General features: G+C 41.6%; 1 protein-coding gene and 1 pseudogene across 1 annotated transcript; both read right to left on the bottom strand.

The window, feature by feature from the left end:
- Positions 1-493: 493 nt before the first annotated feature.
- On the bottom strand, positions 494-1444 carry LOC137150426 (olfactory receptor 5AR1-like). The gene has a single exon (XM_067544380.1). The coding sequence runs from the start codon at positions 1439-1441 to the stop codon at positions 494-496; it is 948 nt and encodes a 315-aa protein (XP_067400481.1). The 5' UTR covers positions 1442-1444.
- A 13114-nt stretch (positions 1445-14558) lies between these two features.
- On the bottom strand, positions 14559-15490 carry LOC137150417 (olfactory receptor 6F1-like; annotated as a pseudogene).
- Positions 15491-17094: the final 1604 nt, after the last annotated feature.

Raw genomic sequence — 17094 nt, 5'->3', positions numbered from 1 at the left:
TGTGGAGTTTTGTGGAGCTCAGTGGCATTGAAATATTGGCCTTCGGCATCTAAAATATCAGTTAGATGCCTATGTCCTTTTGTGGAGTACATTATTTTCCGCCCCCTGGAGATTTGGCTCATACCCATTCTCATGTCCTGAAGCATGAAGGTCTCCATAAATGATAAAGACATTTTACAATTCTGTTAGACTGTATGACTGAATCATCTCTTGAGCCATTGACATGCACACGTGTGATTAGTGTTAACTAGAGAGAAAGAGAGGTGATCATGACAGTCAGAGAGAAAGAGAGATGGACAGACGGACAGGTTGTTGAATTAGATGTTCACCCACATGTCTCAAAAAGCTCATGGTTTTATAGCTGGTTAAAAAAAGAAAAACAATTTAACAGTTTGTCATAATTTTGCAGTTTTTTCTTGTTGCTGCAGTTTTTGGTGCAAATTAAAAAGATCACTTCCACGCTTTCTTCTGTCTCTATGTTGAAAGGCAAGGTTCATTTTGTCAAGCATTTGTGGCCTATAGTCCTTCTCAAAGCTTCTTTCACATCCTTGTTCCTAAGGCTGTAGATGAAGGGATTCAACATGGGGATGACAAAGGTGTAAAACACAGACACTGATTTCCTTGGGTATAGCGAAGATAGCCAAGTGGGCTGGGCATACATGAAAGCAGTGGTTCCATAAAATAAAGTCACGACCACCATGTGGGAGGTGCAGGTGGAGAAGGCTCTGTGCCTGCCCTCGGCAGAGCGAATCCTGAGGATAGTGGAGATGATATAGATGTAGGAGATCAGCACAATCAGGGAAGTGATTGCTATGATGAGGCCGCATAGGGTAAACATCACAAGATTATTGACGTATGTGTCACTGCAGGAGAGAGAAATCAAGGAAGGGCCATCACAGAAGAAATGATCAATCTCATTAGACCCACAGTAGCTCAGCGTAAAAGTGAATCCTGTTTGCACCATAGCATTCACAGATCCGCAGATGTATGACCCCGCTACCAGCTGAACGCAAACCCACTTGGACATGGTGACAGGATACTGGAGTGGGTCGCAGATGGCGGTGTAGCGATCGTAGGCCATCGCTGCCAGGAGGAACCCTTCAGTGGTGAGGAAGAGACTGAAGAAGAAGAATTGGGTGGCACATCCCTTGTAGGAAATGGCTTTGCTCCAATCTAGGAAGCTCGCCATGGCTCTGGGGGCGATGGTGGAGGAGTAACAGAGATCTAAGAGGGACAGGTTCATGAGGAAGAAGTACATGGGGGTGTGGAGGCGAGAGTTGGCTCTAATGAGGAGGACCAGGATGGTATTTCCCAGCATGGTTACCGTGTAAATCACCAGGAATATCAAAAAGGGGATCACCTGGTGACCTGGATCATTTCCAAACCCCAGCAGGATGAATTCCGTGATTGCTGTGTGGTTCCCCTCTCTCACTGGCCGCATGGCTGTTAAATCCTTGGGAAAAGGAATGAGACAAGGATTACAGAAGGGGCAAAGGAAGACAATGGAATGAAAGGCTTCATGAAAAAAGGGAGGATGGGCATGTGGAATAGACCATTGTCTCAGACTCAACAGATCAGTGTTCTTTTTCCAGCTCTGCCATAGACTCCCTCTGAGGCACTGTCCCAGTCACTTGGGCTGGGATTTCCAAAGCAGCCAAAGGGAATTGGGCACTCAACTCCCATTACATTTCAATAGGATTTGTTCATCTAGGACCCGATTTTTAAAAGTATTTCTGTGCCTAGTGGAATTTTCAGAAGCACCAAGGCACCAAAGGCTCATTGATTGAGTCTTAGGCACTTAGATGCTTTTACAAATCTTACAAGGCTCTGAGATTCATGGATTTCAAAACCGGAAGGGGCCATTTTGATCAATGCCTTGAATCCTAAATGCCTAAATACCCTAAACTGAACCTAAATACCTTTACAAATCTGGAGCCTAGCCATTAAGCTCCTTTAAAATTTCTCAGCTTTGATATTTCTGCCTTTTATTTCTCATTCCTGAAAATGAAGATAATATTATTTCCAGAGTCCAAATGGTGTTGTGATGATAAATTCATTAATATTTTGGAAGAGCTCAAATGATAGCATGACAAAAAGTATCTTGTGAGTGATTTTCAAATTTAGCCACCCACTCCCACTGACTTTCTATAATAGTTGGGCCTTAATTCACTAAAGTTCTATTGAAAATCTCATCCTAGATAGACTGAATTTGATGGCAAAACTACCTTTGACTTGACTGTAAGCAGATCACGCCCTCATAATCCAAGTTAAACAAATTCCTAATAACCTCGAGCTGTTCTTTGGAAGGCATCTTTTCTAGACCAGCAGCCAAATTAGCCAGCTTTTCCTTATAGTTGTAATGCAAAGCACCTCTCCTCAGCGGAGGTGGAGAATTACAGATTCTATCTGATCATGTGAAATCCCACTGATTTATGAAAAAGTGGCAGAAGTGGGACTTTAACATCAATTATTCCATTCCTATCAGTCTATGGATTAACATATATGATTTATTTATTGGACTGGAGAAGTGCAAACATAGTACCCATCTTTAAAAGGGAGAGCAAAGAGGAACAGGGAATTATAAACTAACTTTGATACCTGGAAAGATACTGGAATAAATTATTCAACTATCAGTTTCTAAGCACCTAGAGGTTAATAGGGTTATAAAGAATAGACAGCATGTATTGGCCAAGAACAAATCATGTCAAGTGAATCTATTTCCTTCTTTGGGCTACTGATCTAGTGAATAGGGGGGAAGCTGCAGACATGATGTATCTTGATTTTAGAAAGTCCTTTGACACCGTCCCACATAACATTCCCATAAGCAAACTAGGGAAATGAAGTCCAGATGAGATTACTATACAGTGGGTGTAACTTTTTGCTGAGGCTATCCAGAGCTATGAGCAGGGCAATCCCTAGAAGGGGCACGAAGTCTGGGACAAATACCACTGTATGGACCGTGGCAGCGGCCACCCGCCTCCTGGCCGGTCCCAACATAAAGCTGGGACCCTGGAGGCAGCCGTCCGCCTCCTGCCCAGTCCGGCGCAGTGCCCCTCAAAGTGCAGGCCCGAGGTGGTGGCCCCGATTCGCCGTACCCTAAATAAAAGACTAGGTTAAGTGATACAAAATAGAAGTAATAAAGGTAGAAAAGGTCACAAACAAAAGTTAAAAATATGCTTTCTAATATCTAAGATCTGATTTAACAAGCTACAGACTTTTTACAAGGTAGTTTCCTCACCAATCACCCTTCTCCAGCAATGGATGGCTAAATTTCATCCTGGAAATAGAAATGGGGATGAAATCTAATTGGGGGATTAACAAGAATTTTTGCTATAAGTTAGGGACATACTTGTTGGAAGTGGCAGAGTAGGAGAAAGACCTGGTTGTATTGGTCGATCACAGGGATTATGACCCACCAATATGATGAGCTGTGAAAAAGGCTAATACAATCCTAGAATGAACCAGTTAAGGTATTTCCAGGAGAGACAGGGAAGAGTAATTAACATTATACAAGGTACTGGGTGAGACCTCATCTGGAATACTGTGTGCAGTTCTGGTCTCCCCTGCTTAAGAAAGATGAATTCAAACTGGAACAGGTGCAGAAAAGGGCTACTAGGATGATCAGAGGAATGGAAACCTACCTTACAAGAGGAGACTTAAGGCGCTTGGCTTGTTTTGCCTACCCAAAAGAAGGCTCGAGGGGAGATACGATTGCTCTCTACAAATATAGAGGGATAAACACCAAGGAGGGAGATGATTTAGTTCAGGGCCAATGATGGCACAAGAACAAATGGACATATATTGGCCATCATCAAGTTTAAGCTTGCCATTAGATTAAGATTTGTAACCCCAAGAGAAGTGAAGTTCTGGAACAGCCTTCCATGGGAAGCTGTGGAGGCAAAAACCATAACTGTTATCGAGACTGTGCTTGATATGTTTATGGAGGGGATGGTAGGATGAGACCCATACCGATACAAGCAAATATCTCCAGTAGCCAGAGATGGGACACTAGATGAGGAGGGCTCGGAGTTACTACAGAGAATTGTCTGGGTGGTGGGTCTTTCACACGTGCTTAGGATGTAACTTATTGCCATTCTTGGGATCAGGAAGGAATTTTCCTCAGATCACATTGGCAGACTGTGAGAGTTTCACCCTTTCTCTGGAGTGTGGGGCATGGGTTACTTACAGATTTGAACTAGAGCAAATGGTGGATTCTCTGTAACTTCAAATCTTTAAATCATGATTTCAGGGCTTCAGCAACTCAACTAATCAGACTAAGTGGGTTTATTACAGGAGTGGGTGGGTGAAGCTCTGTGGACTGTGATGTGCAGGAAGTCAGATTAGATGATCACGATGGTCCCTTCTGGCCTTAAAATCTGTGAGTCTGGGTTGATCCTGGGTCTGGTACTAGTCAATATTTTAATTAAACACTTGGATAATAGAATAGAGAGTATGCTTAGAAAATTTGTGGATGACATCAAGCCGGATGGGGTTTGCAAGCACTTTGGAGGACAGAACTAGCACTCAAAGGATCTTGGCAAATTGGAGAACTGGTCTGAAATTAATAAGGTGAAATTCAATTTAAAAAAAAGTGCAACACACTTCCTACACTTAGGAAGGAATAAAACCAACTGCACAACTACAAAATGGGAAACAACTGGCTAGGTGGCAGTACTGTTGAAAAGGATCTGGGGATTATAGAGTATCACAAATTGAACATGAGACAACAATGGATGCAGTGGTGAAAAAGGCTAATATCATTCTGCGTTGTGTTAACCAAAGTGTTGCAAGTCAGACACAGGTGCTAATTGTCCCAACCTCCTTGGCACTGTTGAGGCCTCACCTGGAGTCCTGTGTCCAGTTCTGGGTGCCACACTTTAGGGAGCATGTTGAGAAATAGGGAGAGTCCAGAGGAGAGCAACAAAAATGATGAATGGTTTAGAAAACCTGAGCTATGAAGAAAGGTTGAAAAAACTGGCATGTTCAGTCTTGAGAAAAGAGGGAGGGACAGAGCACCTTATAACAGTCTTCAAATATGTCAAGGGCTGTAATAAAGAGAACTGTAAGCAATTGTTCTCCATGCCCACTGAAGACAGGACAAGAAGTAAAGTGCTTAATCTGCTGACAATGCATTAGTAGGAACATTGCCAGCAGATTGAGGGAATTGATTATTTCCCTCTATTCGCCACTGGTGAAGCCATATTTTGAGTAGTGTGTCCAGTTTTGGGCCTCCCACTACAGAATGGATGTGGACAAATTGGAGAGACCAGAGGAAGGCAACAAAAGTGATGAGGGGGGCTGGAGCACATGACGTATGAGAAGATGCTGCAGGAACTGGGCTTGTTTAGTTTACAGATGAGAAGAATGAGGGGGGATTTGATAGCAGCCTTTAACTACCTGAAGGGGAGTTCCACGGAGGATGGATCTAGGCTGTTCTCAGTGGTGGCAGATGACAGAACATGGAGCAATGGTCTCAAATTGCAGTGGGGGAGATCAAGGTTGGATATTAGGAAAATCTTTTACCCTAGGAGGGTGATGAAGCACTGGAATGGGTTATCTAGGGAAGTGGTGGAATCTCCATCCTTAGAGATTTTTATGGTGCGGCTTGACAAAGCCCTGGCTGGGATGATTTAGTTGGGGTTGGTCCTGCTTTGAGCAGGGGGTTGGACTAGATACCTCCTGAGGTCACTTCCAACCTTCATCTTCTATGATTGTAATCTGCAGCAAGGGAGATTTAATTTAGATATTAGGAAAAACTTTCTAATTATAAGGGTAGTAACATTTTGGAATAGGGATTGTGGAATCCCCATCACTGGAGGATTTATTTTATAACAGGTTGGACAAACACCTGTCAGGGATGATGCAGGTTCTGTAGTCCTGTCTCAGTGCTGTGGGCTGGACCTGATGACTTCTTGAGGTGCCTTCCAGTCCTACATTTCTGTTATTTCTATGATTATATCCTCTCCTGTGAGATTTTAGTAGTTCTATCTATGAGCTTTTACCTTTATACATACAATATTGTCCTTATACAGGTAAATTTAAAATGAATTTTGCCTGCATAAGAATGGAGTAAAGTCCTAGTAAGAATGTGAGGACGAGGCATTTTCTTTTAACTAAAAGATATTTCAGCAGAAGCTGGATACTGACATTTAGTGTCAGATTCTGCCACCTTTGCTCACACTGTGCAGTACATTATACCCAGAGTAGTTCAACTGATAAATGAATATGTCATTTCAGCTTTTCTATGCTTAAAATTGTAAGGGTGTTCCCAGATTGCCACCACAGATGTGATTCTCTTCTGTCCGATGAATGACAGCTGAGATCTCATCCCTGGAATCTAGGGCAACACCTGAAGATGTTCAGGGTATCCTCTGAAGATGCTGATGTATCTTTGTTTCTTTGGTTCCAATTAAATGTTAATTCTGCCATATCCTAGGTTACTGAGGCTGGGTTATTCAGTGATGTGCATTTCCTATTGAACTGACAAAGCTAGCAATTTTCAGACTCTGCTGACTACTCCCTTTTTTGGAGGGAAATCTTTCAGTGGTCTTCTTGAATTCCCTCATTCTTCCATTTCTAAGACCCCCAGGCACAATCTGCCCCTCTACTCTCAAAATATGTGAGTAGTGGTATTAATGCATTCACGTTGTGAGCATAGTAGATAGGTCATAGTGAATGGATATCTCTGGATAAGGAGGTTAGTTACCTTTGTATATGGCACAGGAGAGACCAAATGTCCACTTCTGGTGTCCACACTTCAGAAAGGACACTGAGAAAGTGAAAAGGATTCAGAGAAGAGATACAAGAATGATCTGAGCTCATGAAGGAGATCAATCTATTGACATTATTCAAGAGATGGTTAAGAACATGATTTGATCATTGTCTGTAAATGCTGAGGGTAGGAGATATTCATTTTTTTAGACACAACATCACAATCGGAGCTCATGAACATACAGTTGCCCTCAATTCATGTAGAAAAATTGGAGAGGGTGCAGAGAGTAACCAGAAAAATTATTTGTGTGGAGAAGAAAATACCTTGCAGCAAGAATATTAAAGAGCTCAATAAGGTTAGATTCTTAAAACGGATATCAAGAGATGATCACAGAAGCATTGAAGTGTAGGGCTGGAAGGGACCTCAATAGATTATCTAATCCACCCCATGTGCAGAGAAAGGACCAAGTATACGTAGACCATCCCTGGGAGGTGTTTGACTAAGCCAGGGGTGGCCAAACAGTGGCTCGTGAGTGGCATGCGGCCATTTTACAGTTAAACTGCAGCTGGCTGTGCTCTTTATGTCCCCCCCCCCCCCGCCACCATTCTCTGCCTACCAGACTGGGGTGGGGAGGACAAAGTTTCTACTCTATGGCAGAGTACTGGGGCTGAAGGATTCTACCAAGCTGGGAGGGAGATCTTGGGGGGGTCAGTAAAAACAGTCTAATCTATTCCTAAAAAAACCCCTCCAATGACAGCGATTTCCCATCCTCTCTTCAAAGCTTTTTATAGTGCTTAACTCTTTCATCTAGCAGAGCAAGGCACACCAAGAACCAATGGCTGGGCATTAAAACCAGTCAAAGGGAAATTAGAAATAAGGCACAGATTTTTAAAAGCACAACTACCAAGGAAAGTGTTGGATTCTCCATCTCTTGATGTCTTTAAATCAAGACTGGATGCCTTTCTGGAAGATATACTTTAGTCAAACACAAGTTATTGGGCTCAATACAAGGATAATTTAGTGAAATTCTGTGGCCAACGTTACACAGAAGATCAGGCTAGATGATACAATGGCCCCTTCTGTCTTTATAATCTATGAATCCACAAATCTATGTGGTCTTCGTAAAACAGCAAATGATTTAATTTAGGGTTGCAGTAAAAACCAGACAAGTTACTTGAGTAGGGGCTATTTTCATGTGGATTCAACCAGACACACAAAAACACATTCACACACATTCTGCCTCTATCCAATACTTTGCTGTTAAAACCCCGCTTCTTAGCATGTTTTCATTTCAGCATGTGTCCCTGCTGGCAAAAATGGAAAACTGAAAGGATAAAGTCTGCATACTTACAAAAGTCCTTTGAAACTTGTGAATCTTACGGCACTTCTTGAATATTGTTTGCTGTGGATAGTGATCGTCTCAGCTCAGTTGCCTCTTTCGCTATCTGGATAGATAACGATGACTTGCCTGTCTGCAAAAATTATTTGAAGTTGCTGATGTCATTGGGTTCCTTCACCCCATTGATGGACAGCACAGGGGATGGAGAAATGCCTTTTCCCTCATTCTCATGGCTTCTGGAGATAAAGAGGCAACAGCGAAAACTGATGAGCTCTCTCTAAGAAGGCGTCTTAAGGTCTCATGGCTTTATTTCCTCCTCCCACCCATTACTCCACCCAGGGGCCCCAGATCAGATCGGAACAGAGCACTCTCGCTAGAATTCCCTGGCCTTTCAACCAACAGAGACTGAGTCAGACTTTGTAATCAAAGATTAGATGTGAAATGACAAGCGACGGGAGTATCAGTCGTTGCGGTTACAGTCACATCTAAGATGCTCCCAGCTTTGTCTCTGGAATGCCAAGCTGGCAAGAAGCCCACTTCACTATTCTAATGAGATCCCATGGGACATGCAGAGCTACACCGCTTCCTTGTGATTGCTTCCTATCTTAATTAGCAGGGATGCAATTACTAGCCAGGCTCTAACGAGTCCCTGTGGACCCAATGAGTTGACTGGACTTTTGGCTAAGAATAGCCTTCACATAATTAAGCATCCAAAAAAAAAATTTGGCTTCCGAATATATTCTTTCCACCTTGCTTCCCAACTAGCAAAAGACCACAGAGAAACGAAACTCTACTAGGACACCTGCATGATACACTGAGTGACAGTAAGGAGAATAATCACAATACAAACAGAAGTCTATTGTAGTTATTATTATTAATAAACTGGTCACATATTGCATTAGTCCAGTTTTTTTAGTCTGATGGTTGCCCAGTGTATGAGTTTTGATGATGATTTGAAATGGCGTATACTCATACTGCTATTGTAATATCACAATAATAATAACTGGCAATGTTCTGTCCCTCTGCAAAAGGGCTGGGATTTTCAAAAGGTCCTAAGGGAGTTAGGCACTTTACTCCCATAGAGATTTATTAAGTGTTGTGTGTTGTCATTGAAAATCCCAGCATGGGTGAATTTCACCCAAAGTAATATCAAATATACGCATGTGACAAAGTGATTCAATAGAGGAAACAACAATTTTTCTCTAAACTCCTTCCATTCTATGAATCATAGCTGTGTGTCTGGCAACTATAATAGTTTATATTTAGGCTTAGAACGATAAGAAATTTTATTGACAGAAGTCAATTTCATGGTACACACACAAACTGATGAGAGAATATTTCCATAGCAAATATTCAAAATTTACAGATAGGCAAAGTAAGAAAAATGCTGCTTGAGAACTTAGTGGAGTTTGACTGAAGCCTCTTTACTTTGTACACTTTGACATATGATGTTGACAATTTATTTTAAGGATGATAAAGCTTTTACTTTTTGAACATCTACTGTCATTAAATAATTACTCTCTCAGCCCTCCCATTGTCTGACACCCTATAATCTCCCACAACTGGGAAAATTTCCTGAAACTGCGAAAATTTAAATAGATAAAAATGGGGGGGAAATCTCTTTACAATAAACATAGATGTTATCCTTCAAAACTATAAACAAAAATAAAAATACAATTTTGCCTATTGATATCCCTCCCTCAATGCATTGTCCAGTCTATGCTTATTCAGAATCTGCATCTGTTCAGTCTTTTATTTTTTTTCCTGTGAAAACACCAGCTTTCTGCACTGCAAACACAGTCAGACTAAAACAATGGGACCCCTGGGGTGGTCATTTCCCCCTGGGCAAAACACACAGAAAATATTGCGCTTCCGATCAGTAGCTTTTGAAAGCCTCTCAACAGCGATCTAAATGACAAACAGCTCAGTGAGTGGAGAAGGAAGCGAACAAAAGCTCAGGTGCAAAGAAAAGTGATGTGCTAATAGCAAATTTAGCTCTGGTGCATTTCTTATTTTGCTTTTCAGCCCCATTGCGCTGAGCACTGTATACACACACACATGGTCTGATGCAATTATACCAGTACAGATCATGCTATTCCAGGCACGGTGTGTACCATGAAGATCTTTTCCAAGACAAAGATCTAGTTATACGTTATGGGATTGTCAAAAAGGAACCTAAAATATTTAGGTACTAGTTCCTGTTATTAATCAATGGGTGCTGGGTGCCAAACTCCCTTAGGCTCCTTTACTACTGTCATCCAAGGACAATAAAACACCCATAATTCTAGTGTTGGGATACTTGACAAGGATCAAGTACTCATAAAGCCCAGCTGTCTATCAAAAATGGTGGGTGTGTGACAAAGTTTGACAATGGGTTTAACTGTTTTTTTGTGTGGAGTGTTTCATCAGGTAAAGCTCCCAGCGTCAATGAGAGAGGAAAATCACACCAGAATAAAGCAATTCATCCTTCTTTAATGCCTTGTGTCTCAGTATTTTCAGGTGTCCCTCTTCATACTCATCCTCTTCATGTATGTCCTGATAGTCATCGGTAATGCAGCCATCATCATTCTAGTCAGGACCCATTCATGCCTTGAAGCTAGGGTGATCAGATATCCCGATTTTATAGGGACAGTCCCGATATTTGGGGTTTTGTCTTAGGGGCCGACCCCAGCCCAATTTTTCACACTTGCTATCTGATCACCCTACTTGAAGCCTCCATGTAATACTTTCTCTGCAACTTCGCCTTTCTGTAGATCCGGTTCACCACAGCCTGTGTCTCTAAGACTCTAGCCAATCTTGTGTCCCAAAGCAAGTTCATCTTCTTCACCAGCTCCCTGCTGTAGATGTACTTTATCTTCTCCTTTGGCTGCACAAAATATTTCATCTTGGCTTGACTGTCATGGCCTATGATTGCTATCTCGCCATTTGCTACCCATTGCATTATAACACTGTCACGAGCAGCACCTTCTATCCTTACCTAGCCCTTATCTTTGGGTTTGGAAGTTCCTGATTATTTTGATGATGGCAGTCCTGATCACCAGGTTGTCCTTCTACGTAGCTATAGCTATCATTAATTTTTTTTAAAACTCATATATTTTGTCTTCACTGTCATGTGGAACGTATTTCTCAACTAACTTCTTTAAAACTCTTGGGTGGAAGGAATCTATCTGTTTTAGACTTCTACCCATCACTGTTGTATCTCCCAGCACCTTCCTCATAAACTCAGTGTTAATGGTGAAGTCCTGTGCGGATTCCACAGAGGTCTTCTGTCTTTCTGAGTCTTTCTGATTTTTGTTGTGGTTGTGCTGATGGGCATTAGGGAATAGAAGAAGGGACAATGTTATGACGGTCATTAGTATGGTAGAAAGGCTTTTCTAAGTGGAGGGTTGTGTTGCATTTCCTTTAGACAATACTGGATATGCCTGATGTCTTTTGGGGATATGTTCCATAGCCAGAATCCCTGACAGAAATGGCTCCTTTCTCCCCTGCTCTCATGTGCTTTGTCCCAGGCCTAGTGATCTGCAATGTCCCAAGGGAATGTCATGGTTCAAACATCAACAGTCAGTAACTGATATAACTGGGGCTTGATCCATTAATTCAGCCCTGCTGATTTAAAAAATGTTTGATGTTAATGGAATGACGCCATGTGGAAATCACTTAATCTCCCCCGGATTGTATTTCACAAGACTTTCTACACCTCATTATTCTTCAGGACAATAATGAAAGCGTTTTAACAGTGGTTTTACAATAGTGTTCAGGATGTTGACTGTCTTGGTCAGTTTCAATGAATACTGTGAAGAAGGCTTAATAAAAAGAGAAATGGTGGAGCCTTACCATATAATCACAACGTTCAGATGGGCAGAGCATCAGCCTTTGGCCGATGGTGTTCTCAGTATAGGGGAAATTATATAGATGTACGAAACGAGAGTTATCACACATGACCTAATGATGACAATGGCCAAGATGACGAAAGCTGCTGTCTCAGTGATGAATGTGTCCATGCAAGAGAGGGACTCTTCAGGAATTTATGTTGCAATAGAAAGGATGATGGTAGGACCTACTACACATCTACTGTCATGACTTGTCTACAGTCCCCTTCCAAACCTGAGAATCAATCCCAAGTGCCCTACTTTGGACATTAAAGCCTAAAGTGGAGAAAAAGGAGGAGGGCGAGAAGAAGAAGATGAAATGTACATCAATTTCACATTTGTCCCGTGCCTTCAGATTATGCTTTTGTTGCACCAGTGTAAACCCATTTTCTCCAATGAGATTTCACACGTGTAACTGATTGGAACTTGGAATTGAATCCATCCACGCTATTTTGGCTTGGTTGACTCTCTAGCACTAATGGGAATGTAAAGTAGTAAAAATTATATTTTCCCCCTTAAAGTCATCATTTATGACTCTGAGCAGATATGGGAGGAAGACCTGATGAGAGAAAAGGGGATGATTTTGCATCCTCACTTTTAAAACTAGATATTTTTAGATACTTTTAGAACTAGAGAGCGCCAATTGTTTTTAGTGAAACAAGCAAGGACTTTGATTGTATCATCTTTATTTTTTCTTAAATACATGGACACATTCAGATTCTAGTTAGACTACTATAAAAATCCATAATGAGGATAATAAAAACAGTGAAAACATTCAGATGTCTTAGAAAACATGCTCACATTTGGGTGGGTTTGCCTAGTGGTGGTAACATTTTGCCCTGGAAAGAGTTGGCATAAAATCCCCAAGGAGCTGTTCTGTCATCTTAGATAGGAAATAACAAACGTTATCTTTGAAACACAGGCAAAAACACTGCTAAACTAAAACAGTCTCCTTTAAATTTGAAAGGTGTCTCAGTCTCTAGTGATGGAGCTAGCCATGCAATATCCTGGTGATTGTTTTCCACAAGACTTTTGTCTGTCAAATGTATATTTTCCTATGTACTATGCTTATAAAAATCTCTCTATAAAATGTCTCTCTTTTTCTCCAGTATTATCTATAGTTTTATAGTGGTTAGGATCTACAATAATTCTCCTTTAACCAAGCTGAAATAACCTCCTTCAAAGCCATGTAATAAAAAACTATATACAAGTGTTCAAGGGAAAGAAGAATATCTCAATGCTTCACAAATTCCCTTGGGATTTGATCTCCAAAAAAACCTCACAGTCATGATTAGAATTTACAGAGTGTGTTGCTTGTAGAGACAGTGAAAAAGTTCCAGGGGCTAGATTCAGGGACAGTGATTTATATTCTCATGTGGCAAGTTTGTGAACTCACATATCTGCCTTCTTGCATTTCTGCCGTACTAAACTGATTATATCTCTACTTATTCTCTCTAACCATCAGAGAAGTGACATTCTGGATCAGCTTCCCAAAAGGTGTTGTGGGAGCAAACAACTTAGTGTGTTCTAAGTGAGACATTGACAAATATATGAGTGGGATTTTATGATGGGACTGTTGACTTAGCCATTTCTTTTTTAATGAACATTTTCACTTGATTTTTTGTCAAAGTTTTAATGGAAAACGTTATAAAAATCATTACTGATTTTTTTTTTTATTTACAGAAATATAGAGAACTCCCCCAAACTTAGAACCCTTAAAAATGGAAATAAGTTTGAAAATTTGAAATTCTTCATTAGTTCAAAAAACAACCACCAACTTTGTTCATCATTCTGTATTTCCTGCATTTTGTGTTATTCTTTATTCTTTGTTCATCATTCTGTAATTCCTGTATTTCATATTATTATTTTTTTTCTGCTGTTTAATAAAGTTTCAGTCATCGAATCAAGGAACAGAAACAATGTCATGTGATTGCCCAACCAATCATGCACGACAGATAATGAAAACTCTGCAGTTACTACAAATTTAAAATTTTCAACTGCACTCAGAATTTTGCCCTATGTCACTGAGGTCTTCATCCTTCAGATGCTTTATGAACAAGCTTATCTTATTTAGTGTGAGTAATCCCACTGAAGTCAGTTGGAGTACTCAAAATAATAAAATCCAGCATATGAGTAATGATATCAGCATGGGGTCCTCAATGTGAATGTCTAAAATTAATGTCCATATAGGGACTGATCTAAAGCTCATTTACTTCAGTTGCAAGATATTCATTCATTCCAATGGGCTGTGGAAGAGATCTCTGAAAAGCTTTTTAAGGCCAGATTTTCAAAAGGCTTTGGGTTCCTAAAGTTGCAGATAAATGCTATGAGGAAATTTAAAAACGCCTAAATAGGTTAGGTGCCTAACTCCCATAGAAATCAATGGGATTTTGGTACCTAAAGTGCTTTTGAAAATCCCACTGTGCGCCTATTTAGACACCTAAATACTTCAGCAAATCAGCTCGTTGGAGTTTACATATAAAGTTTCAATAAAACTTAGAGTCCTAGAAGCCAGATTTGTAATTGTATTTAGGTGCCATTCTGAATATTTAGGTTCCTAAATATCTTTGCAAATACCAAAGGTAACATGAGCATGGGCTGAAAACCAGGCCCAGTAAGATCTAAGCTGTTCAAAAATTCATGTCCCACTGAATACCTTCCAGAAAGCCTCCTTCACCTCTTTATTTCTCAGAGTGTAAATGAAGGGGTTCAACAGCTGAGTTACAATTGTGTTCAAAGTGCTGATGACCTTGTTCATTTCCATGAAGTTCTGTTTGGAAGGCCTGACATACAGGAAGACGGTGGAGCTGTACCAGATAATCACAACGGTGAGATGGGCCGAGCATGTGGAAAAGGCCTTTTGCTGGCCTTGGGCTGATGGGATCCTCAGTATGGTGGAGATGATGTAATGTAGGACACCACGGCAATCGAACACGATCCTAGGATGATGATGATGGAGATGATGAAAGCTGCCATCTCAATCACAGAAGTGTCTGTGCAGGAGAGAATGAACAAGGAATCTATGCTACAGAAGAAGTGATTGATGATATGAGTGCTGCAGAAGGACAACCTGGCTATCAGATATGCCGGGATAGAAACAGCCAGGAAACCAGACACCCAGGAGCCAAGGGCAAGCTGAGTAGACAAGGTGCTGTTCATGATGGTGTTATAGCGCAATGGGTAGCAAATGGCCAAATAACGGTCATAGGCCATGGCAGATAAGAGAATTTGTTCTGCGGAGCCCAGGGAGAAAATGAAGTACATCTGCAGGATGCAGCTAGTGAAGGAGATGGAGCTTTTCCCAAGGAAGACTGCAATTGTCTTGGGGACAGAGACCGTGGTGTACCAGATCTCCAGGAAGGAGAGATTGCAGAGGAAGAAGTACATGGAGGTGTGGAGCCGTGGGTGACTGCTCACTAAGGCTATGATGGAGACATTCTCTAGGATTGTTAGGATATATATCACGGAAAACAGCACAACAAGATACATTCGGAAATACCAAGTGCCGGGAAAGCCCAGTAAGATGAACTCCTGCACACTGGTTTGGTTTTCTATTTCTGTACGAGTCATGAAGCCCATCTGCCAAGACAAAAGATATCATTGGCAGCAGGCAGATAAAAATGCTGAACACACCGTTAGATGCTACACAACCTTGAACACCCACGAGCAGCATAGTAGCACCTTACTTCATTGTGAAGCCTCTCAAAGGCCTTGTCTAGATGGAGAGTCAGTGCATGAGAAGCTGGTGTGTGAGTCTACAGTTCACTATGTGTCAGTTACAGCTCACAAAAAAGTTCCCACTGACCCACTCCTGTTTAAAGCACAGCGAATTAAAGCATACCAGGGAATATTTAGTGAGCAGGATCAAGATCCACATGGACAGTTAAGCTATGCCTGCACTGTACAGTTCTTTTGGAGGGGTGAAGGTACATACACACCTTGCCCCCTATCATGGGTCTAAATTGCTGTGTAGAGGCACTGCTTAGGCAAGTGGAGTAAAGACAATGCTGAACTCTGTGGATATGTACTCGAGTAGGTACCCTATGCAGCTCTCTACTCACCTAACCATGACTCATCCTCCCGCAATGCTATTGTGTAGAGTCTCACGGCCTTCCTGCTGCAGGAATCTTTTGCTGCAGTGGGGAAAGGCTCCAGCAGCGTGGAGCTACCTGGGCCTTCTCCAGTGCCTCCCCATTGCTGCAGTCTTTCTCCACCACAGAGTAAGTCCTTTGCAGCAAAGAGCCACAGGAGCTTTTCTCCACAGCAGTGAACTACTCCAGCAGTGGGGAAAGGCTCTGGCATCTCCCTCCTGCTAGAGATTTCCTTGCTGCCTCTCCTCTGCCAGAGCCTTTCACTGCCGCGTGTCATTGCACATCTTAATGTGGACGCAGCTTCTTCTTCATTATAGTGCTTAGCTACACACACCCCGCACACTGCAGCAAGTGCTGTGCCGTGTAGATGTAGAGTTAGTGTGTGCTCTAGATTCACAGCCCAGCTTGCTGCGCACTCATTCTCCATTTACACAAACCACCGTACAGCAAAATAACACAAGCTTTGTTTCAACACACACACATACTTTTTAATCTTCCAGAAATGCTCAGCTGATTGCTAAGTATGGTGAAAAGCATCAACATTCCTGTAAGATTTATTTATTGTTAAGACGGTTGACACATTTATCATTCAACTCATCTGCTTTAAAATCCCACTAGGTGCTGATACACATCTGAAGCTACTGAAATACCTTTGCAGATCTGTCCCTGAGCAGCCTGATTCTCATTGAGCTTCTGTAGCATTTAGGTTCATAAATCACAAAAATTTCATCTGGGTGGATTCTTAGGTCCTGATGCAATTAGTGATCAAAGTGAGAACAAATGGAAAAGACTAATGCTACAGTATGGTGGTTTGGGCACTTCCTAGGTCTGTGTCCATCCCCTGACTCAGCCAGAGCTGGGACTTCAGCATAACTCTACCATGACCCAGGTGAGTGCTGAAACCACCTGGCTGTTGTGGGACATCTCTTGCTCTCTTGTTTTTTTTCTGCCAAATTTTTTAAACATCTCATGTTCTTTCCATGTTGGCACAAAACAAAGTTGGAAACCGTTTTTTTCCCCTGTCAAACAGAATTCTTGTTTACCAGCCAGTCCTACTTGGGCCCTTTGGAAATCCCACCCCAA

This window comes from Emydura macquarii, unplaced genomic scaffold (genome assembly GCF_026122565.2).
Source record: "Emydura macquarii macquarii isolate MOO-44397 ecotype Brisbane River unplaced genomic scaffold, CSIRO-AGI_Emac_v2 contig_162, whole genome shotgun sequence".
Classification (NCBI taxonomy): Eukaryota; Metazoa; Chordata; order Testudines; family Chelidae; genus Emydura; species Emydura macquarii.
Note: the sequence above shows the minus strand (reverse complement) of the source record. Positions and strands in the feature narration are given on the sequence as shown.

What these genes read in the sequence shown, in the direction of transcription:
- LOC137150426 (XM_067544380.1), bottom strand. Translation starts at nt 1,441, where the DNA reads ATGCGGCCAGTGAGAGAGGGGAACCACACAGCAATCACGGAATTCATC.